This window comes from Pteronotus mesoamericanus, unplaced genomic scaffold (assembly GCF_021234165.1).
Source record: "Pteronotus mesoamericanus isolate MK-2021 breed Mesoamerican mustached bat unplaced genomic scaffold, CSHL_Meso_final contig_221, whole genome shotgun sequence".
Classification (NCBI taxonomy): Eukaryota; Metazoa; Chordata; class Mammalia; order Chiroptera; family Mormoopidae; genus Pteronotus; species Pteronotus mesoamericanus.
This window is the reverse complement of record NW_026555092.1, coordinates 10277813-10301756: the sequence shown is the minus strand read 5'-3', so window position 1 is coordinate 10301756 and position 23944 is coordinate 10277813. Positions and strand designations below refer to the sequence as shown.

General features: G+C 46.2%; 1 protein-coding gene across 1 annotated transcript in view; it reads left to right on the top strand.

The window, feature by feature from the left end:
- The window catches only part of CSMD2 (CUB and Sushi multiple domains 2), a 547845-nt gene that overhangs the window by 399663 nt on the left and 124238 nt on the right, over window positions 1-23944 (top strand). The window contains exon 25 of the mRNA XM_054571941.1: window positions 1361-1487. Coding sequence (XP_054427916.1) covers window positions 1361-1487 — 127 coding nt within the window. The remainder of the gene's footprint in view (window positions 1-1360; window positions 1488-23944) is intronic.

The following is a 23944-nucleotide window of genomic DNA, read 5'->3' as shown; positions in this document are numbered from 1 at the left end:
ATCTGAACATGGAAAGAAGCTCCAGCCAAGTGCATGGATCACCTCTTGCTGCCTTTCTAGCTACCTCCTCTGTTTGAGGGGGTGGGCAGGCTTCCTCTCCACTACTTAGAGTTCATCCTTTCTCCCCCACCCTGCTTCCTGCTACATGCAATCCTGTGTCTTTCAGTCGGGTTGGAATCTCCCATCCCAACAGCACCACAGAGGGAGGACTCAAAGTGAGGCTTGAACAAAGAATCGGGTCTTTGATGAGCAGGCTTGCTGGTGGAGAGCCCCTCCCACGGCCCTGGCTGAGTGGCCCCACATCGAGCCAAGATGCCCTAAAGATCTTTAACAGGTCTATTGTAGCAACAGGCGAAGATCAGTCTTCCACTTGTGACTTTGATCCCATCCGCTCCTATTTTCTTCCAGGGTCTTGCTCATCGATCATTCCCCTTCCTAAAAAGCTTTGCAATAAACCTCCTCCTCTTCTTTTTCATGCTCCCTTGTTCAGACCATAATAATTTGTCTGAGATGCAATAAGCTTTTTTCATTCCTTTGATCATCCACCCATCTATTCATTTGATAAACATTTATTAAAACTTCTATCATGTGTCAAACACTATACTAGGCACTTGTGCAAATATGAGTAAGACGAAGTTTCTGCTACCAAGGAGCTCATAGTCTTGTGAAGGAGATAGACGTGATAATAGCATGTTGCGCATTATGCTGTGATAAAATCTGTCCATGCAGTGTATGATCTCTTCATGTACACCACATTTGTTTACCCACTGATCAGTTAATGGACATGTGGCTTGTTTGCAATCTTTGGTTCTTATGAATAACACTGCTGCGATATTTTTGTGTGAACTAATGTCATTTCTCTTGGGTGTATACGTAAGAGCCGAATACCATGTTTAACATTTTGAAGAGCTGTGAAACTGTTTTCCAAAGTGGCTGCACCATTTTATACTCTCACCACCAACGTATGAGGGTTCCAGTTTCTCCTCATCCTTACCTACATTTGTTAGTGTCTGTCTTTTTTATTTTAGCCATCCTTGTAGGTGTAAAGTGATATCTCATTGTGATTTTAACTTGCATTTCCCTAATGACTGCTGATGGTAAATACCTCTCCATGTGCCTGTGTGCAGAAATATCTATTCAAATCCTTGGCTTATTTTTAAATTGGGTTGTTTGTCTTCCCATTGTTGAGGTGTAGGAGTTCTTTGTAGATTCTGAATACATCCAGGGGCCTTCCCTGTGCTCTGCTCAGTCACCTGGAATGAATGAGAGGGACTCAGGGACCCAGACCAGAGGAAGCACCAAGTTGTTGCTGGCAGCCCAGGCCACCCCGTGAAGCTGATGCTTTTGGAATTTCTTTCAGCTGAGTGTGGAGGGACAATCAAAGGAGAGGCGTCGGGGCAGGTGCTGTCACCCGGGTATCCAGCTCCCTATGAGCACAATCTCAACTGTATCTGGACCATCGAGGCTGATGCTGGCTGCACCATTGGGTAAGTGTCCGGGCCGGCACAGTGACCGTTGCCCGTTGTCCAGGGGACACTCGGCTAGGAGCTGGCCTTGCCCACCTCAGATGACGGTCCTCAGGATCAGCAGTGGCCGTTATGACCCCAGGCTTGGGAGGGGCCCACGAGAACCGGGAAAGGCCCATCTCAGCCTCGCAGGGCTGCAGTCCAAGTTCAGAGAAGTGTCTGGCCCAGACGGCACCATTGCAGCAGAGTAACTGAGGACATAGGCTCGGCGGCACATGGACCCCTGTTGGGATCCCAGCCCAGCCATTTGCCATTTGCAGGACCTTGTTTAAGTTGTTTATCCTCTTTGAGTCGTACTGTCTCCTTCCGGATTGTGGGTTATAATACCAGCTTCTCAGGATAAAGGACTTAAACGAGACATTGCATGCACTGTGCTCAGCATAGTACTTGGAACGTAGTAAATATTTCATAATGGTTCTGTGGTTATTTCTCTGATAGTAGCAGGGTCAACTTGTAGCTCTGTCAGCCCAGAGTGCTTCCCTTTCTGTCTGAGTTTCTGCATCTGTCAAATGAGGACAAAAATCGTTATGGTTTAGAGTTGTGGAGAGAATAACCACAGAAGTCCAGCAGTGTCTGGTACTTTGTGCGGACTCCCTCAAAATATAACTTGGTTTCCGTATATACTCCTGAGTAGCAGGAATCACTTACCCGAATTCCAAGGAGTCAGAGAAGAAGGAGCGTCACCATTTATCAAGCATAGGGCCCGGAACATATGTTGCCTTATTGACCCTTCACAAAAGCCCTATTAATACTAATAGTAAGCCCTAATAATAAATAAACAGTATTTATTAGTAGTAATAAATAATGTAGTCCTTGTTATCTGAGGTTTCGCCTTCTGCAGTTGCAGATACCCATGGTCAACTGCAGTACAAAAATATTAAATGGAAAACTCCAGAAATAAACAACTAATGAGCTCTAAGTTGTGCACCATCATCCAGACTAGTGTGATGAGCTCTCACACCATCCAGCTCTGTCTTACCCGGGATGTGAATCCTTCCTTTGTCCAGGTTATCCACGCTGTGTCTGCTCCTCACTATTCGTCACTTGGTGGTGGCCCCAGCTATCAGACTGACTGTCACAGTCTCGCAGTGCTTGTGTTCAAGTGACCCTTCTTTTACTTAATAAGGGCCCCAAAGCACGTGAGCAATGATGCTGGCAATTCGCATATGCCAAAGGGAAGCTGTAAAGTACTTCCTTTAAGTGAAAAGGTGAAAGCTCTCGAGTTAATAAGGAAAGAAGAAAAGTCATATGCTTAGGTTGCTAAGATCTACAGTGAAACAGATCTCCTATCTGTGAAACTGTGAAGAAGGAAAAAGAAATTCGTGCTAGTTTGGGTGCCGTACCTCGAACTGCAAACATTATGGCCACAGTGCATCGGGGTGCTTAGTTGGGATGGAGAAGGCATTACACTTGTGGGCGGAAGACATGACATTGTCGTGGCTGGGTGATCCTCCTTCTGACACAGCAGGTCAACAGTAGCCTAGCGCTCTGCGCCTGGGCCTGCGTCACTCACCCACCTCCCTGCCCCTCCTCACGTTGGCATCGCGTCATCTCACGTCATCACAGGGAGAGAAAGGGCGTGTACAGGACAGTAAGGTATTTTGAAACAGAGAGAGACCACATTCACATAACTTTTATTACAGCATATTGTTATACTTGTTCTATTTTATTATTCGTGTTAGCCTTTTGCTGTGCCTAACTTATAAATTAAGCTTTATCATAGGTATGTATATTTATGTGTGTAATATGTACACATATACACACATATATATGGTCTGGTACTATCTGTTGATTCAGGCATCCACTGGGGGTCTTGGAACGTATACCCTGTGGACGAGGTGGATAAGGTGGCCTCCTGTATTATTATTCCCATTTTATAGATGAAAAACTGAGGTTCCAAAAGAATGCATATGGTGTCAAGTTGGCACAGTGACTCAGAAAGCAGGGACGTGAGCCCAGGCCTTTGCGACTCTTCGTGTGCTCTCACACTGCTGGCACCTTCAGCTGTGGCTCAGATGAACTACGAGGAGAAGAGCGGGTTGGGGTGGCAGGGTGGGTAAAGATGTGGAAGGAGGGTCACACAAGTCTGGCTGGAGTGGGGGCTGCATGTGGAAAAAGAGTGGGAAATAGGGTTAGCGTGGACCTGGTCACGGAGGGTCTTCAGCGCCAGTTAGCAGGAGGAGGCCGTGACAGGTTCTAGAGCAGGGGAGCCCCACCAGGGCTATTTACAGGGGAGAGAGCTCACGGGGGCAGGGGCGGGGGCAGTCAGGAGTCTGTCGCAGTGACAAGAAGGAAGCGCTGAGGCTTTGGACCAGCAGGAAGCTGAGACAAGGAGCCGAAGCGTGGCAAGGGGACAATCCCTGCCCAGGAGAGTTCTCAGCCAGGGGAACTGAAAGAGATACAGGTGTCTGTGTATCCACTGAGGTATGCGCGTCCTTAGACTCAGTTCAGTTAAAATTAATACATTAAATGTTTGCCATACACAAGTTTTGCAGCTGAGCCCCGTGCAAAATGAAGTCAACCAAGTGCTTGGGGGTTTTGCACTGTTCAGGGGACAAGCTAAATATGCAGATTCTTGCTGCATACTCCTGCTGGAATAACCTTCTGGAAGCACACCTACCTGATCAACTCACCCTCGAATGAGAAACCTTCCATGGCTCCCCAGGCTCACAGAAGCTAAGCATCTTCTCCTGGTCTGAGAGGCTGTCATGACCTCAGCCTGTGTCGCTGGCCTTATTTTCCACCATCTCTTCAGTGACATTCTGGCAAAGCCAAACTTCTGTCGGCCCCTGTACCTTTGCTCACGGCCTCACCCTGTGCCTTTGTTTCCACTCTGCACTCCCTAGAATATCCTCCTGGGAGGATATTCCAAAAGCTCAATCCTGAAATTCCCCCTCCCTCAAAAGTCAAGTGCAGGCGTCTGCTCACCCAGGAAGTCTTCCTCCATCCCCTCTCCCGGGAGACTTCTGGGGTCATTTCTCCTCTTCTGAACCCCCATTGCCCACGGCCTCTATTTCCCTTGTGACACTGCCCACTCTCCCCCTTTGTTTATACTCCTGCCTCCCCTCCCCGGTCAGACCTGCCCTCTCAATGAAGAGAGGGAGGAAGGGAGAAAGGAAGGCAAAGAAAGGAGCGTTGATTCAGGTATGAAGGTATTAATAGTTGAATGACTAATAGGAGGTCCATGATGGTCTCTTAGTAAATATTAAACAAGCAATGAGTGAATCGAGAGCGTAATGACTCTTTTACTTCAGTGTTCAAGTATGCAAGTCATGAGGAGGTGTTTCCCCTCTTCTATCTTGGAGCATCACTCATCCATTCATTCACTTCATTCATTCATGTCACAGCTGTCTGTCTGTTTAATGCATGGCAGGGCCTGTGCTGGGTGCTGCCATTGTACCCATAAATGAGACCTTGTTTCTTTTATAAAAAGGAGACATGCATATGGACAGTCAGGTGGTGGCATAAGGAGGAGGGGGAATGAAAGGCAGGACAGAAGGGGACCGGAGATGCTCTCCTGGAAAATGTGGCACTAGAGCTGAGTCCCGAAGGACGAGGAGGGGTTGCCCAGGTGGCCAAGGAGGGAGATTGGCAGGAAGGGAAAGGCCTTCCAGGCAGAGGAATTGGCCCAGGGTGGCCAGGCTTGAGCGGGAAATGGGTCCACATGGCAGGTGAATCACCTGTGATCTGGCCGGGGGTGGGGGCAGCAGTGGAAGGGAAAGCTGGCGGAGCCTGCTGCGGCCAGAGCTTCAGGGCGCTGGGGGCCGTGACGCTGGGCTTGGCCCCTCATGTCAGCCTGGTGGAGGCGAATGGGGCCACCTGGGTTCAGGAGCCCCGTGAGGAAACTGCCTTCAGGATGTGGTTGGGGTAAGGCCTGAACCTTGGCAGTGGCAATGGGCGTGGGGAAGCCGGGAGACATTCAGGAGACGTTCAAACAGTCCCACCAACTGACCTCACTCTCCTCAGAGAACATGGAAATGGAGGTTTCTTCTGTTTCCCCATTTTTGCTGTGTAACACACAATATGTAAAATATATAGACAAGTGAAAAGAACCGTACGCCAAGAACCTGCATACCTGCCACCTAGACTCAACCGTGGTAAATATTTTGCCATATTTGCTTTCTCTCTTTTTCATTTTCTGTTCATCCTTTTTTTTTTCCTGAATCACTGAAAAGGACATTGTGGACATCGTGACACTTCATCCCTAAGCACTTGGCATGCATCTTCTAAAGACAGCCCTGCCCTCCTCCAGACATAGCAGCATTAGCATACCCAAGACAGGCAGCGCTAATTTCCTGTAATTAGAGGCTAAGACAAGGGTCAGAGGAGAGCAGAGCAGAGCAGATAAGTGCAGCTGACAGGGACAGCACAAGGAACCGTGATGGTGTTTCTGGGCAGGACAAGGACCATGATCACTTACCAGAATAGTGGGCGAGGGGTGGGCCGGCGGGGACCAGAGGACCCCTTCCTAGCGGTCAAGAAGCGAGGATCCAGGCACAGACAGGAAACGCCCTTTCCTGGGTGCCAGAGCAGGCACTATAAAGCCATGGGGTGTGCTGAGTGTGTGTGTGAGGACCCCGAGGTGGGGATAGCGGGGAGAAGACAAAGACAGTCAGTCCTCCACCTGGAGGGCTCTCGGAGCCAGCGCCAAGGGAGCAAGGGCTTCCCAGCTGCCCTGAGCGCTGCTGAAAGGTGGAGGTGAGCCGCAGGTCACAGTCCCCTTCCTCATTTCCTGCCCCCAGCCCAGCTCTGGTGTGTGCAGGTCTATAGGCTCTTCTGTCCTCAGGGCGCCCTCTCTCCCTCTCCCTGCCTCCCCCCCATTCTCCCCCTTTCTCTCTTCCTCTTCCTTCCCCTTCTCTCCTTCCTTCTCTCTTCCACTTTCCCTCTTTCTCTCCCCACCTGTTCCCCTCTCTCTTCCTCTCTCATTCCCTCCCTTGAATAGCCAGCAGCAAATTATTAAGGGAGTTCATACTTAGACTGAATTAAGGCAAACGCAAAAGGCCCCTTTTGTGTTTTAACTCCTTGATCGGAGTTAAGATTTAGTTATTATTATTTAAATGCAAATATCTTCATAGATTTTTATATAAAAATCAGTACTCTTTTTAGAAATTCAAAATGCAAACAAGAAATAAGTCTACAAAATGGATATCTAAAGTTCCCACAATCTTACTCTGTTCTCCTTCACACATTATTGATATTCGTTCTATTCTACACACTAGTATTCCATGCAGTAAATGCAAGAAACATGGTTTCCAAAACAATATCTTTTCTATGTGTGGCTCACTGACTTGCTTTTTGTTTCACTATTTAATCATATATTACCATTTATCATGTCAATATATATAGATCTGCCTCTTCCTGTTTGATGGCTACAGGGAATTCTGTTGTACGTACAACCATAATTTATTTAACTATTCCCCTGTTGATAAAGTGAATATTTTGAGTTTTTCACTCCAGTAAACATCCTTATACATGAATCTTCAAACAATTGTCCAATTATTTTCTTAGGATATGTTCTTGGAAGACAAATACAAGACACATAACCTCAAGTTTCCCTCTAGGTAGCAGAACAATTTACACTCCCTCCAAAGCCTGCTTCCCCACACAGCATCTCTAATGTTGCCAATCATGCCAACACTCACCAGTTTGATGGACAAAATGATATTAAATTGTCTTTGCTGCTTCAAGTTCCTTGCATATTTCCCTTTGGGGAGTTTATTTTTTTCATATAGCATGTTCAACTGAGTTCATTTCTGAATAGTCTGTCATTTCAGTTTAGATTTCTTTTTAACCTGAGTACTTCACAAATTTTTTAAAAGTTACTAAGTGGTTATATATTTCATATCATCTTTTTATTATTTTTATTTTGACTGCATTGTGCCCTTTTGACTTTCTAAATTTTTGTCTTATTTCTGTTCTATGAATGTCTGAAGAAAGTGAGAAGAATGCAGGGTTTTATATATTTCTTTGGCATCAAATGCATTTTATTTTCTTTCAAACAAGCATAGTATGCTTTTTTATTGTTTTCCTTTATTTTCAACTCTTCCTGTTGTTAGCTGACTTGATTTAATTGGATTCGTTTTTCCTCTAGTGATTTAAAAGTTCGGTATCCTATTTTTATTTTGCCAGTGATCTTGTGTTTTCCTTAATACCATTTTCAACAGTATTTATCCTGTTATTTCTCCCTCTTTATTTTGGAAGTCTTGTTTGTGTTTCTGTTTCAAGAAAACTGCTTGTTTGTTTGTTTGTTTGCTCTTGACAGCCTATTTTTGCTTTTATCAATGCATTATCATCTTGCATCTTTCTGAGAATACAGTTTATGTTTTGTCTGACAATGTCTCCAGCTTCCCCCTGCATTAACTGCATTTTAAGTTGGACAATTTGGTCTGACTATTCAGCTGGATTCCTTTGAAAGGCTAATTCTCTTGCATCCTAGGAGTTTTGTCATTCATTCAGTATCAATTTGTATCTGCGACCTGGGCTCTGGCACCCGCCCACCTGCCACTCCTACCAGCTCTGTAGCTTAGGAAGCTCCTCAAGCACGCACTCTGCCCGTCATCTGCAAAATGGTGATTTCGAATAATACCTACTACCCCGGTTCACTATGAGGGCTAAGTGAGTTAACATATCTAAACATTTAGAACAGTGCCTGGCACGTAATTCCCAAGTGATGAGAGGCCTCTCCAGGAGCCAGAGGGGTGGCTGTGGAGACACCCGCTGAGCACAGCAGGTTGTAGTTCACCACTTGGCCACAGGTGGTGGGTGCTGGGCTCACAGGGGGGGGGGGGAGCAGGGGTCAAGCATTCTTCCCCTTGGGTGTGCCAGATGGGAGGAGATGTGAGACAGGGCACAGGCCTGGCCGTGGGACTGTTCCCCGGGGCACAGACAAGAGAAAGCTTGTGAATGCCTCCCTGCATTCTGACCCAGCCTTGACCAAGTGTTGGAGGTGACCGGAGAGGTCTGTGGTCAAGTGCAGCCCAGCAAGCTGGGCAAGGATGGTCCCCTTCCAGGAGTGCCCAGGAGGGACAGGGGGTGGCTGTAGGGATCAGTGGTCAGGCTGACCGCTGCATGGGGTCCCAGCAGGAATGTAGACCCTTCCCAGTTGTGCCCGATGAGAATGGGCTGGCAGTCAGACCCTGCCCTTGAACACAGGGCACATCTGCAGCATTTCGTCTCTGACTGCCAAGAATAGGACAGGCTGGTTGATGAACTGCCTTCCGACCTGGCAGCTGATAGCAAGAGAGCAGGCCAATGAGCTACACCTTGCACATCACTCTTTCTTGTGTTGTCAGTACATAGGACATGGAAGTTTTGTCCCATGTGGGTGGGACCTCTTCTCAGTTTCCAATGTTGGGCCAGAGTTTTCCTATTTATAATCAGTGGACCACCTCAGATGAAAATTAAAGAAGAGAGGGAAACAAAACCTTCTGCTTTTGGTCCTACCCTCTACCTAACATTTATCAAATACCTACAGCATGCTACATTCCCGATGAGTTATTATTGTCCCCATTTTATCAATGAGCTCATTGAGGCCCAGAAAGGATGACTGTCTCACAATTACCCAGTGAGATGGGTTTCAACCCCGTTTCATCTAGCTCTGGTCTTTTCTCTTCCCGGTCTGCCATTCTGACCCTGATTTGGTTCCACTTAACAAAACACAAACACCCTGAACGCCCTCTCTCTGCCACATTGTGTATGAATGTGTGCAGTGGGAAACACACAGGTCAGCCCAAGGCCAATCCTTTTCTCCCAGGGGTTCACATGCGAGGTGGGCAATAGTCAAACAGGTGCTCCAAGACAAGGCAGATGCTGTGAGTGAGTGCCAGTCAAATTCAGTAACAGAAGAGAGAGAAAAGTTCTGCCTAGAGGTGTGAAGGCGAACATTCAGGCCTCCGGAGGACAGTGAAGGCGTGAACATAGGGGAAAGATAGGGTCTGTCCATGAGAGGGTCCTCATTTGATGTGGCTGGAGCCTGTGTCGGGTGGGGGAGGGATGAGGTTTCTCAGGTAAAAAGGGGCCTCTGAATGTATTTCTCACTATAATGAGGAGCCATTGGAGTATTTAAAAGACAGTAATGACATTCAGTTCAATTAAAAAATCCTGAAGCATATAGATATAAAGAAGAAACAGTACTTTCCCTTAAAGACCTCAATCTGATAGATAAACGTTTTGAATTGATGTTCAGGATTCTTAGAGTTTCTATAGTAAAGACAGATGAGGGTTTTGGAAGTGGCGTACCAGTAAGCCAACCGACAGTGTCTTTCAGATTCTAATAGAATGTGATAAATGCTATAGTGGACATATGTGTAGAGCACAGTAAAGAAGCATTTGCAAAGGAATTTCATAATGGTGGGTGGCAGCTGGGAGCAGGGTGTTACAGAGAGGGAGTGCTGCTCTAGCTGCCCTTCAAATGACAGTGGTAGTTTACCATGTGGGGTGGAGGTAAAGGCCTTGCAAATACATGAGGGAAAGGATGGTGTAAACATAGGCAGGTGCTTCTCGAAGAGCTCATATCATGACATGAAATCTCAGCTCGGGGAGAGCAGTGGCAGCAATGCAGGGAATAAATTGGCTACAAAACCCAGGAAGCATCTAGTATAACTGTTTGAGGGGTCCTGGTTACATTCAGGAGAACTGAGTTTTGTTTCTTGAATACAGATTTTGCTGGGGTTGAAAGCTCTGTGTGTGGGCCTACGCGGAGGGAAGGGGAAGAAAGGAGAGGGGAGGGGCTGTCCTTGCAGGTGTGCTTCTCGGAGTTTGGAGAACTTATCGTCCGCAGAAGCTCTGATTTCTGCTCTTCACACCCATGTAGTCATAAAGCTCATGTTTTGCTAATAGTTCTAGTTTGTTGGTTTTTAGTCATAGGGATGGATGCAGAGAGCAACCTGGAAGCTCCATGTTTGGCTCTTGGTCACAAAGCAGTAGGATTACGAGGAGGGCGGGGCACAGTTTTGATTAACCAGAACCCCTGCCCAGTGGAGCTTGTCTTCCTGGGAGGGTGCTGGACTAGACGCAACATCTGGCTGTGCCTGAAGCCCAGATTCCCCCGCTGCAGCTTCCCATTAGTCATAGGGCAGCAATTCCCCCACTGCAATCAGTGCTGCTTCCGTGGAACCGGCAAGTGGGCAGCTGGCCCAGAGGAGGCAGAAGGCACCAGAAGTGAGGCTTCTGTTCACAGTTCTTGACAGGAATCGTGGCCGCGGGTTTAGCAGCTTCCAAAAGGTTTCTTTTTGAGCAGTGACAGCAAGTTAAACCTTAAACAGAGAAGGTCCGTGTACTTGCACCGTAAGAGTTGACCTCCCGAAGGAACTGAACAGACAAGCACATACACAGTGGGGTATTCTTTTGTCAGATTTAAGCCTTCAGCAAATTGAGGAACAGTCCAAAAGAGCTCAAAAGGTTTTCAAAGGAGAGGGTGTGAAGAACCTGGTAGGTATAAATGTACCTTTAAGAATGGCGGTGCTATCTGGCAATTTAGTTTTTCACGGATGACCTCTGGAAAGAGAAACACAAACTCTGCTTCAAATTATCCCAGAATGATAATCCAGCTGAGCTACACTGGATGGTGGCACTGGCCACACATCAACTCAGCTGCCAGTTTACAATCCCACAGATGAATTCTGATATCTCTTAATGGAAAATAAACAGCTCAGCCAAAGAAATTCAGAATGTTGATTGGCCACACTGGACCAGTACAGATTTCCCTCCCTTTCAAAAAGTAAGTAAACAAATAAGCAAAACATAAATAAAATAAAACATGGTGACACTAAAAACATACCATTCTCAAAAATGAGAACCATTTCTCTAAAGCAGTAGAAACAGTTTCTGAAAAGATTTTACAATAGTACACAGAAGAACATTTAAATGAGTATATTGGTGATGATTTCATTTAAAGGTAAGAAATCAGGCTGGTAAGTAGCAGAAGATGGATGATAAAATGGGCAGGGGGAGCTCCTGAGACAGAAAGACAATGATGGAGACAAGCACAAGATGCGAAGAAACTCCACAGACAATAACAGTTAAAATCCATGATAGCAGCATTTGCCATGTAAGTAATACAAGCATTGAAGTAGGAAACATGCTGGAGAGTCTCTCTGAGACTGGAGGAAAAAAATTCCAAAGCTGTGGAAGTAATGAAAGAAAAGTTGCCAACTGTGGAAGACAGAGTACCAATCCAGGCAGATAAATGAAGAGGAACAATGAGCAAATGGAGCAGAAGGTATAATAAAACACAAAGTGTCAGCTAACTCTCCTGAGAAGAGGGGGGCAGGGTGCAGAAGGATGGAGGGACCAGTGCCAAAAGTTTCTTGGTGAACTGAAAGGAGTCCCTGAGTTCCAGGCAAAATGATTGAGATGCAATGTAATGAGAAATGAAACTGTTCCAAGGATAATAAAAAAAAAAATCCCTAAAAGCATTTGGCAAAATACACTCACACAGGTAAGCACACAACTAGCCCTTATCAAATGAAACAGTCATTTATGAAAAACAAGAAGCACAGCTAATCCGGCTGTCCTAAAATTTCTCCATGATACCAAAAGCCAAAGCCAGTCATGTTATGAGACTCAGCCATCATTGACTCAGCCAGGATACAACAAGCACAAAAGCCATAGAAAATTGCCCCTCAGGCCCCTTAAATTCACAAAGACCTTGTAGTAGGCTGAATGATAGCCCCCAAAGATATCAGGTCCTAAGGCCTGGGATCTATAGATGTTATTTTATTTGGAAAAAGGATCTTTGCAAATGTGATTAAGTTAAGGATTTTGCTAGATTATCTGGGTGGGTCATAAATGCAATCACACCTGTCCTTGCGAGAGGGAAGCGGAGGGAGATTTTATATATGCCGAGGAGAAGACGATAGGAAGATAGGCACAGGAAATGAATGATGCAGCCACAAGCCAAGGAATGCCAACAGCCACCAGAAGCTGGAAAAAGCAAAGAACAGATTCTTCTCCCTGGGAGCTTGATTTCAGCATGGTGATACCGATTTCAGACGTCTGGCCTCCAGAACTGTGAAAGAATAAATTTCTGTCATTTAAAGTCATCAGGTTTGTGGTACTTTGTTAGAACAGCCACAGAGAACTAAAACAGACATGTAATTTTTAACCTATTGAGATGTTCCGGAAAAGATTATACTAAGAATGATGAACATGAAAGATGATATTTAATTCGAGTCTGTAGTCCCTGATTATATTGTCAGTGGTTTGATAACAGGGAAAGTAAAGTGGTTTTAGGTTTCCTATCTTACATAAGGGAGAGTGAAGTGGTATATTATTTTTCTTAAATTTGATAGAGAAAATGCAAGTTTAGGAGTATTTTTGAAAATGTTCAAACATGCTTAAAGTAGAATTAGAAACAAAATGCATAGTTTGCAAATCACCAGAGAAAGTGTGAAAACTAAGAAATATTACAAAAAAGGAAATAGCAAGAAAGTATAATGCACAAAAGCAGAAAATAGGATGATGGAAATAAGCTTGCATTAGCAGTAAGTGCTAACTGATGTAACAAATAACCCCTGAATCTCAGTGTTTTAACTCAATAAAGGTTAACTTTTCACTCATTGTACAAATTCTGTGCCCGTCCACAGCAGGGCAGGGCCCTGGGGGTGAAGGCGGGGTGCCTCTCCCACTGCACAATTCAAGGCGCCTGGCCCCTTCCACTGAGAGCCTCGCCCGTCCTCCAGGGCTTCCTCGCGTCTGGCCAGCTGAGGAGGGAAGAGAGAAAGCATGGGAGAGGGAGCAAAGCTTGTTAAGAGTCAGGCCTTCCCCCCGCACCCGACTGACCAGAGCATGTTTCACAGCTCCCCGGCTCTGAGGCAGGTGCGCCTAGGAGAAAGAGGAAACACGAGTCAGTGAACACGTAACATTGTCGCTGCCACTAAGGACAAACATATCAGTTGGAATAACAAGCGTGATGGACTTTTGTCTGACCACCACTGTGTGACGTAGAAGGGAATGGGAAGAGAAGAGGCGACCCCAGGAGAGGCCAAGGTTACAGGAGCGCAGGACGGGCAGGGGAGTGGGAGAGTTCATGGGCAGAAGGCCCAGAGCAATGAAGAGCTATCGTCAGAGACCTGGTTGAAGGATCAGCAAAGAACCAAGGTCAAGTGGGAGAGCAGAGTGCAAGCCGTGGGCACCAAGCAAAGGGTGTGTGAAAGGGGTTGGCAGAAGGCTGCGTGGGGCATCCCAGAGAGAGACCCCCAGATGATGGCGCGCAGGAAAAGGAAGCCTCTGTTGCTGCATGTGGAGCAATTACTGACCGACCTGTGGTCAGGGAGGCAGCTGCAAGGACCCATGGGCTGGTGCCCACACATAAAACTCCCACACTGCAAGGAAGAGATTCACAGGGTAAGTAAAGGGGGAAAAAACGCTACTAAACAGACTAATAAAGTCTGAAAAATAAAATTTTGGGACAAAGGAACAGCATGAGGACACAACTAAAAAGCAGGAATCACAATATTGCTTTTCTTAAAAAAGATAAAATTCAAGCTAAAAAGAAAACATTAAATGGGACAGAAGGAGCTTTTTCACGTGATAAAATTCATAGTCTGTAGTAATGATAATAGTCATGAATCTTTATGCGCCTAGTAACCTATCAAGAAAACATAAAACAAAAATCTATTGGAAATACTTGGAGAAATTGACAGTCATAGAGACTGTAACACATCTCTCTTAGTCAAGTAAAAAGAAATAAATAGAGGAAAAATGGAATTTGTTTGAGGTGATTTTACCATTTATTGATTTTACGCTATGTATCAGGGTCAGCGCTAGGCACTTTCATGTGATTTCATTGGCAATAGTCCTCTTAGTCACATCGCTGAATAGATGATGCTACTGCCATTTTTCAGAGCAGTAAACTGAGGCTCTGCCAGGCTCCCCAGTCAGCTCTCACAGAACTAGCATTTGAACCCAGCCCTTTGCCTCCAGAGCCACTGTTTTTTTCCACTTTGTTATAAAGCCTCTTCAGGAGACATGGAGCCTTTCACTTCATGGAAAACATTTCTTCCAAGAAGGATAGAGATACATCTGCCTCCCACAGAATCCCTGGCACCTTCAGGGCAGGTTCTGGCTAATGACAGGCAGCCACAGAGTTTTCATTTACAGGGTGATGATGACAAAAAGGCAAGCGATCTGCGGTCTCCCAGCAAGTTAGAGCACCACACGAGGCGAGGGCCCAAGCCCTGTGTTTGTGCTCTGCCCCGACCTCCCAGCCCACCGGCCACTCCAGCTTCTTCAGTGACCTGAAGCCCCGGTTCATTCTTTCCCTTAATGAAAATAACACAAGACTCTTTTTCTCTAGTGAATACCAGCTGGCCTCAGGAAAGAAGAGCCTCCGATTTTGCTCTAGATGCAAACGCTTGCCTTGGGCTTTGGTCTGTCTTCTCTGTTTTTGTTCTTTGGATAGCAACAACGCTTTAATTATTATTGTCTGCTATTACAATCATGGTTTAATTGTTGGTTTGCAGCTCTGTGGCTCAGAGGGGGGCATTTTATAAAACAAGTATTATTTTCTTGTTGTCGTTTCCAATGTCACTAAGGATAATTTAAACTGCATTCTCATTTGGGGACAGAAGTGATTGCTGACCTTCTTCCCCCTACAGCAGATGTTCATCCAACATACCATTTTCTCTTTCACCTGCCATTTTCCCCTGATGTAAAGATCCACCGTGACAACTCCTGCCGGTGGTCATGCAGTGGTGACAGCTGCTTGGGAGCACCCCAAGCCCTTTCAATACTCTGGGGCCCAGTCAGAAGGCAAGGGAAATCAATACGGCAAGATGCCATAGAGTTCTTTTTCTCTTCTTGTTTTTGCATCTCCTTTGCAATGGACACAGGTGAGCCACTTGTAAGCCATGAGGTGGGCAGGCTCTGAAAAATTCCCAATGTGTTCAAGTTTCCTTCAGACCGAGAGAACTGAGGACCAGCACCCCAGAAGCAAGTTCTGCCTGTGGACAGCCCTGGAGAGGTGCCGGCTCCTACAACAAGAATCTGATGCTCTCCTCATTTTTTAGAGTTAGCCAGGTGGTGTATTAGTTTACTAGGGCTGCCGGAACAAACTGAGTGGCCTAAGATAGCAAATTTATTTTCCCATGGTTCTAGAGCCTGGAAGTCCAAAATCAAGGTGTCAATAGGGCTCTGCTCCCTCTGAAGACTCGAGCGAAGAATCTGCGTCATGTCTCTCTCCTGGCTTCTGGGGGTTGCCGGTGCTCCTTGACACCTTTGTCTTGTAGACACATCACTCCAGTCTCTGCCTCCACCTTCACATGGTGTTCTTCCTTGTGTCTCCTCAGTGTCTCTGCATCCAAACCTCACTCTTCTTTCTCTTACAAAGACACCAGTCCTTAGATTTAGAGCTCACCCTAATCCAGTATGACCTCATATTAACTTGATTTTATCTGCACATTCACAAGCCCTAGGGGTTAGGACTCGCACTTATCTTTTTGGGGGAGACAGTTCAACTCACTCCATGTGGTAGCGGGGCGTGATCAGGGCAGGAAGCATCTAAACAGACAGGAGTCCCCAAAGCTAGAGAATAAGAAGGAAGAGGGTGAAGGATGAGAGGAGTGGGAGAAGGCAGTTGGAGCTGCTCGCGAGGGACTTGGTGTGTCCCCTAGAAAGTCGGACGCTGGTCTGTTGGGAAAGAGGAACAGAGACTGGGTTGGATGTGTGGTTCGGAAAGGTCACATGGCCCTGGTGGGAAAGGTGGATTGAAAGGGTGGTGGCGAGTCTGGATCCAGGGAGCCAGTTACACTCTGTCTCCGTGTATGCTGGTCCGCTCTGTGATCTCCTTCCTCTTGTAACGTCCTTTTCTTTCTTCAAAACTGCTTCAGACATCTCCTCAGTGAAGTTTTCCTTGTCTCCCTCAGATAGAAGATATAATAAAAGAAAGGCCTTTGGCCCTGGCTGGTGGGGCTCCAGTGGTTGGAACATTGTCCCAAAAAGTCACAGGTTCGATTCCTGGTCAGGGCACCTACCCAAGTTACGGGTTTGATCCCCATTCAGGGCATGTAAGAGAGACAACTGATCAATCTCTCTCGATCTCTCTCTCTCTCTCTCTTTCTGTCTCTCACCCCAACTCCCTTCCCCTACCCAGTCCCTTCCCCTTTGGCACCAGGCAGACATGGTTTGAATACTGCCTCTGACCCTTCTAGCTATTGACCACTCTCTTCAGCTTGCCTGTGCTAACCCCTGCAGAGTTCAGTTCCCCGATCAGCAAGACAGGGAAAACAGACTCTAGACTCTAAATTGCAGGGGGCTTTTAAGGATATGAGAAAACATGTATGCAGTACTTGGCGTATAGACAATTCTACAAATGCTTCATTTTCTTCTTCCCCCAGTTATTTGGATAGCACTTGATTCAGCCCACGCTTTTAGTACCTATTGCGCTTATTATTATGTTCTGTTTGTCTCTTTCAATAAGCAGCAGCAGCCTCCAGGGCAAAGACAGAGCCTTCCACATTCCCACGGCTCTCAACACGGAGCTGGCACACTCCGGCCCTCTTCTCTGGCCTGTGTGTGTCTGTGGCTCAAAGAAGCAAACGCACGCACAAACAAGGCATCTATATGAAGGAAGGTCTTGCCATGGATGGCAAGGGTGGGGGTCCTTAAACTGTGTTCACTGTTTCAAAAGCCAAAAGAAGACCAGATGTTTACTGCAGGGGAGCAGCTCAGGCAAACCCAGACGTCTGTTGGGGCTCAGAATTATCCCTATCAATCAGAACCTCTAATTAGCATTTTATACACTCTAATTTCTATAAGATAATAAAAGTCCTCAGTAAGAGTTTTCATAAATGTGGTTGGTTGGCCAACGTGTCTTCCAGGGCCATCATCAAGGACTTATCATGAAAGGGGTCACTAGACCCCTGCCCCAGCCCCCTAGCTAACTTTGCTGCAACCCATTCATGCCCTTGCCAATCTCTTCTCTCTGGGCAGCTAGAGTGACCTTGAAATGTAAATCAGCTCCTCAGGCCCCAGCTTAAAATTCTTTAATGACTGCCTTCCCTGAGCCTGTAGGATGAACTCTCCCCTGATGCACACACAGACCCTGCCCGACCTGGCCCCTGCCCGCCTCCTTGGCAGAGCGACAGCCTCCGCGGCCTATCCATTGCTCAGCAGCTTCAGGCGGGCTCCGTTTCAGGGCCTTTGCACATGCTGTCCTTTCTACACGCAAAGCCTCCCGCCTCTTCCCCTGCCCTGCTCTCCCCTTGGCTGGCCCCCTTTGAGCCTCGCATCTTGCTTAAATGTCACCTCTTTGGAGACGTCTTCCCTGGCCGCTCTATCTAAAACAGTTACTCCGCCTCCAACCTGGGCCTGCTACAGATGATCATCTCTTCATGGGTGTGTGTATAAGGGAGCATGGCCCATCTCCAGAAACAGCTGGAAGATGACACCCTGTCATCTTCACGATTATCTCCCAGCGCCCAGCTCAGGGGAGGTGTTGGAGTAAATGAGTGCAGTCAGAGGTCTGGGACTGCAGCCTCTGTCCTTCCAGTTGCCAACCTGCATTGTTTCTGTGCACAGAGAACGCTGGGCTCCCTCCTCTTCCTCCTCCTGCCACTTCCCTTGACCTCATCAGAGCCAAGCCTTCGACTTTGTCTGATTATGAGATCAGGCAAGCTGAATGCAACAGCCTGGCATTTTTAATTCATGGTCCTGAACGTCAGCCCTTTGCCCTTGTGTATGATTCACGTGTAAACGGTTGATTACTGATGGGGCCTCTCCAGCGCACGCCTGGCCCTCGGCCACAGCGTCTTCCTTCTGGAGGTGTGACAGCATTATCAGGGGAAAGAGGAGAAGCATTAAAGCCTGACCTGGACCATAATTTTATAGTGTAATTCTGGCTTGCTTTCTAACCAGCCCTGACCTCGGGCAAGGTAGTTAACCTCCCTGAACCTCAGAATTCTCATTTTTTAAGATGGGATGCTACCTGCAAAATAAAGATGTGAGGATTCAATGGGATAATGCCTAAGTGCTTTGTACACAGTGCTTGTTTCATAAAATGTGTTCTTTCATTTCTCCTTAGTTTCCATAGTCTTTCTTTTCACAACTTCTTATCAGACCGGTCCTCCTGGGATACCTTTCTTTTATTCATTCATTCACTCACTTGTTTACTCCGTTATTCACCCCTAGGGACTTCGGTCCCCTCAAACTGGAAGAAGATAAAACCCAAAATCTTCTAGCTAAATCTGAGGCCCTCATTATCTTTCCTCTCTCAGTCTGGCTCTGTTTCCTGTGACATCCTCACCACACCTGGATTCCAGCGTGGGGAGTCGCCCATATTTCCAAGCATCTTAACCTCCCCTCTGCCTCTGGGTCTTGTCTCACATTATTCAATCCCAAGAAAAAATTCCCTTTCATGCCACCCAACTTCAAGCCTCATTTCCTGCTTCCTACGCAGACAGGTCCAGTCCCTGAACCTCTCTTTTGTGAGACAAAGTCCAGCAGCATCGCACAGGTTCCCACTTGGTCGGCTCCCAGGCCTGGCTGCCTCTCTCAGTGCATCCCAACGTGAAGGAAGCAGGGTTCTGGGACAGCAGTGAGTGCTCGGGGTTTCTCTGCCTCCTGGGGAGCTCCTCCCCCTCCCCCCATGGGACTTGGTCTGCCAGCCTGTTCCCTGGAAGCGCCTTGAGGAGAAGCCCATCTGTCTTCACTTCCTCAGGAGCCCCCAGAGGGAGGCCTGCCAGGGGAACGAGAGCACAGCCATGGAGAGAACCCACACAGCTTCTGGCTCCGAGGGATCTCCGTCTGTATCTGTAACAGGGTCCATCTAGGAAACCCAGGAGTTTCCCTTGAGTCCTATTAGAACCATCATGGCTGAAAATACACACATATATTCAACAATAAATATGTGACAAAAATTAAATCCCATTCACAATGAAGCCAAAACCAAAAAAATAAAATGAATTTCATAAGAAATATAATAAAGAACAAAACCATAGAACTACCAAAATACATAAACTAAGCCCTAAATGAGTTAAAATATCTACAGTGTTCCTGGCTGGGGAAAATAAGAAACACAAAGATATCAATTTGCCCCAAATAATCAATCAATGTGCTTAGTTCAAATGAAAATATCAATGGGATATTGTGGAACTTGAGAACTGTAAAGTTCATCTGAAAGGATAAACTTGGGAAATTAGCTGAGAAATTTGAGGGAGAAAATATGAGAGGGAACTTGCCCTGTAACAACATCCAATTATGAGACTGAAAGACAGTCAGCTGGGTCACTGTGTTCATGGTATCACAAATACAACCCACTGTCGGCAAAGGAGGGAGCCCTGGCGCTGAGGAGTCTAAAATCAGACTCACAGCCAAGGTAACATTTCAAACCAGCAGGAGAACCTGATTAGCGCGTGTGAGGGCCTCCATCCCACAGGTGTTCGTGAGCACCACCCGAAGGCCTGGGCGTGTCTAGGCCCTGGGGCCACAAGAGGCAACAAGACCTGGCCTGGCGCTCCTGAAAGTTACCTTCTACTTGCGGAGGCGAGTGCCACATAAATGAATAAATGAAGCCTACAGGCTGTAATAAATGCTTCAGAAGAAGTAAACAGCATTTTAGAGTCAGAATACGGAAGAGGCAACTTGACATAGATGTTGGGACAATTGAGTGTCCGGTTGGAAAAATAATGGGCCTATAAACCTCCAAAATATGAAACTATACAAGTTCTGGGAAAATATTAAAGTTTTACTTTTTAATCATTTGGGGAGAAGAGGGTTTGCCCAAGTGTAATATGACACCCAGTATCCTAAAAGGAAGAGGTTGACATGGATGATTACATAAAATAAGTAACTTCTGTGCCAAAATGGACACACAAAATTTAAAAGGAAAGACACCAGGTACTAGAATAAAATATTAATAACAAATATACTGTTTAGTGGGAATATAAATTGATACACTCGCTTAAGAGAATGATTTAGTTATATTTATCAACCTTTTTTAAGTGTATTTTACTGATTATGCTGTTAGAGTTGTCCCAGATTGTTTCCCTTTGTCCCCCTCCACCTGGTACCTCCTCCCGTCCGGCAGTGCTGCCCCCCACCCAGTTAGTTTATGTCCATGGGTCGTGTGTGTAAGTTCTTTGGTTTCCCCCTTTCCTAGGCTATTCTTCCATCCCCCTTTCTGTTTTGTTCCTACCGATTATGCTTCTTGATCCCTGCACCATTCCCCCGCTTCTCCCTCCCAGCTGATATCCCTCCAAATTAGCCCCATATCTATGATGTTCCTGTTCTGGTTGTGTGCTTAGTTTGTTTTTGTTTTTATTTTTTTAGATTCAGTTGTTGTTGATAGCTGTGAGTTTGTTGTCATTTTTTATCTTCTTTTTCTTAAATAAGTCCCTTTCACATGCCATGTAATGAGGGCTTAGTGATGATGAACTCCTTTAACTTGGCCTTATCTGGGAAGTACTTCATCGGCCCTTCCATTATAAATGATAGCTTCGCTGCATAGAGTAATCTTGATTGTAGGTCCTTATCTTTTATCATTTTTAATACTTCCTGCCAGTCCCTTGCGTGCACAGTTTCTTTTGAGAAATCAGCTGACAGTCTTATGGGAACTCTTTTGTAGGGAACTCTCTGCTTTTCTCTTGCTGCTTGTAAGATCCTCTTTTTATCTTTAACCCTTGGCATTTTAATTATGGTGTGTCTTGGTGTGGTCCTCTTTGGATCCAACTTAATTGGGACTCTCCATGCTTCCTGGGGTTGCATGTCTATTTCTTTTGCCAAATTAGGGAAGTTTTCTTTCATTATTTTTTCAAATAGATTTCCAATTTCTTGCTCTTTCCCTTCTCCTTCTGGCACCCCTATGATGTGAATGTTGGATCTCTTGAAGTTGTCCCAGAGGCCGCTTATACTGCCCTCCTTCTTTCCTATTCTTTTTTCTCCTTACTGTTCTGATGGGTTGTTTTTTTTACCTTATGTTCCAAATCATTGATTTGATTCATGGCTTCATCCACTCCACTGTTGTTTCCCTTTAAATTGTTCCTTATTTCAATTAGTGAATCCTTAATTTCTAATTGGATCTTTTCTACAAAGCTGACGTCTCCGCTAAGTTCCTCAGCATCCTTATAACCAGTGTTTTGAATTCTGCATATGATAGATTGCTTATCTCCATTTCATTTAGCTCTTTTTTCTGGAGTTTTGATCTGTTCTTTTCATTTGGGCTATGTTTCTTCGTCTCCTCATTTTGGCAGCCTCCCTGTGTTTGTTTCTATGTATTAGGTGGAACTGCTTTGACTCCATGTCTTGGTAGTGCAGCCTAATGTAGTAGGAGTCCTGTAGGATCCAGTGGCACAGCCTCCCCTATCACCCAAGCTGTGTATTCAAGGTGCGCCCTTCATGTGGGCTGAGTGCACTCCCCTCTTGCAGTTGAGCCTTGGTTGCTGTTGAGGGATTTACCCAGGCCAGTCAGCTGTGACTACTGACCACCAACCTCTGCCCTCCATGGAGGATCAGCTGTGCAGGGGCAAGGTGGTAGTGCTCTGAAGTGGTCTGTAGCTGTCCTCTGGGTGCACAGGCTCTGGGGTTTCCTGGGCAGTGCAGTTCAAGGCCAGCCCCTATCTGTATTTTTCCCGGGGCCACCCTGCCTGAGCTATAAAGCAATCTGAGATGACTGCTGCTTGTGCTGGACTTGGAGATTCCAGGCGAAGCCAAGCTGTGAATCTAAACTGGCTGCTGCTAGTGCCCATCCTGGAGCTCACTGAGGCCAGCTGTTTCTTGTTTGAGGATTTAGGAAGTTGTGAAGCAAGAGCCAAGACCAGCCATTCATATGGAGAAGCAGCTTGGGTGGGCCCGATGATATTGGGTGGGGTGGAGTCTGGGGATCTCTAAGGCAGGTCAAACAGTGTAGGCCAGGTTGATCGAGCCTCAAATACAGCATCAGCCAGCCAGCTCCATGGCTCTACAGGGGGAAGGCTCAGAAAAGCAACAATGGCCTCTGCTCACCCCAGTGCCAGACACTTCAGCCTCTCCTAGTATGCCACTGGAGCCTTTCAAGCTGCCGCCTCAGCACTGGAGCTCAGAGGGAATGAGTCTGAGTAGGTCAGTCTCTGTGTGGGTTCTTTAAGAGGAATTGCTTGGTGCTCCAGCAATTTCTTCCACCAGATCAATCCCTGCTGGTTTTTGCAGCCAGAAGTTGTGTGGACTTACCTCCTTGGCACTGGGAGGCCTGGTGTGGGGCTGGGCCTGCTCACTCCTGAGATATCCCTCCCAAACTTTTATCCACCACATGTGGGTGAGGGACCAGCCCGTTCTCCATCTGCACCCCTCGTCCCAGCTTCAATGGATGTAGTTTCTTTAATTCCATAGTTGTCTAACTTCCATTCAGCTCAATTTCTGATGATTCTGAGTGTTGGTTTTCTATGTTTTAGTCGTAATTTTGATGTGGTTTAAAGAGGCAAGCCATGTCTGCCTACGCCACCATCTTGACCAGCCAGAACCAACCTTTTGAAATGTATATCCATTGCCCCCTGCAAAAGTATTGGTACAACTGAAATAGTCACAGAAATCTGCAAAGCAAAACAATAGTGAAATATGACAATGTTCTTTCTTGTAGAGAAAATATGTAAAATATGGTTCCATTTGGGGGGAAATACGTTTGTGCACGCTGAAGAAAAGTCTGGAAGGATATGCACCAAAACTAATATTAAGTGAAAGCTCTGGAAAAGAGATTGGTTTGCATGAGAGATACTTTTAAAAAACTCAATACATATGTATATTGTTCGCCTTTTTCTGCTTGAGCACATTTTCTTTTTATAATTTCAAGATATTTTTAAAAGAAGATTGAAGCCTGGAATAGAAAAAGGGTGTCAGTGGAAAAACTGGAGAAATCCAAATAAAGTCTAGAGTTGAGTTCAAAGTCATGTACCAAGGTTGGTTTCTTAGTTGTGACCACTGTACCAGGGAAATATAAGATGTTAACAATGGAAGAAAAGGTGAGGGGTCAATAGGCATTCTTTGTATTATCTTTGCAACTTTTATGTAAGTCTAAAATTATTCCAAAATACAAATTGATTAGAAGAGAGAGTGTCGCACAGGCTCATAACCAAGGCATCTTTGGCAGTCAGAACCATTTTGTCCTGGAGGATTTCTAATTCCCACTGCACTCCCTGGCCAGCAAGCATCCTGCACCCGGAGAGCCCCGCCCAGCCTCCTCAGGTTGTTAGGGATTCGCTGCAGCAAGCTGGTACACAGCGAATGTCCTGAGTTGCGCTCTGGGGGAGCCAAGGAGTAGCCTCACCTGTGCCCCCACCGCAGCTGGGCCAGACTTTTTTAGAGCAGATATAGGCTCACAGCTAAATTGAGAGGAAGGCACAGAGATTTCCCAGGATACCCCTGCCCTCACACATGCACAGCCTCCCCCATTATCAACATCCCCCACGGGGGTGGGACATTTAGTACAGTCGATGAACCTGCATTGACACATC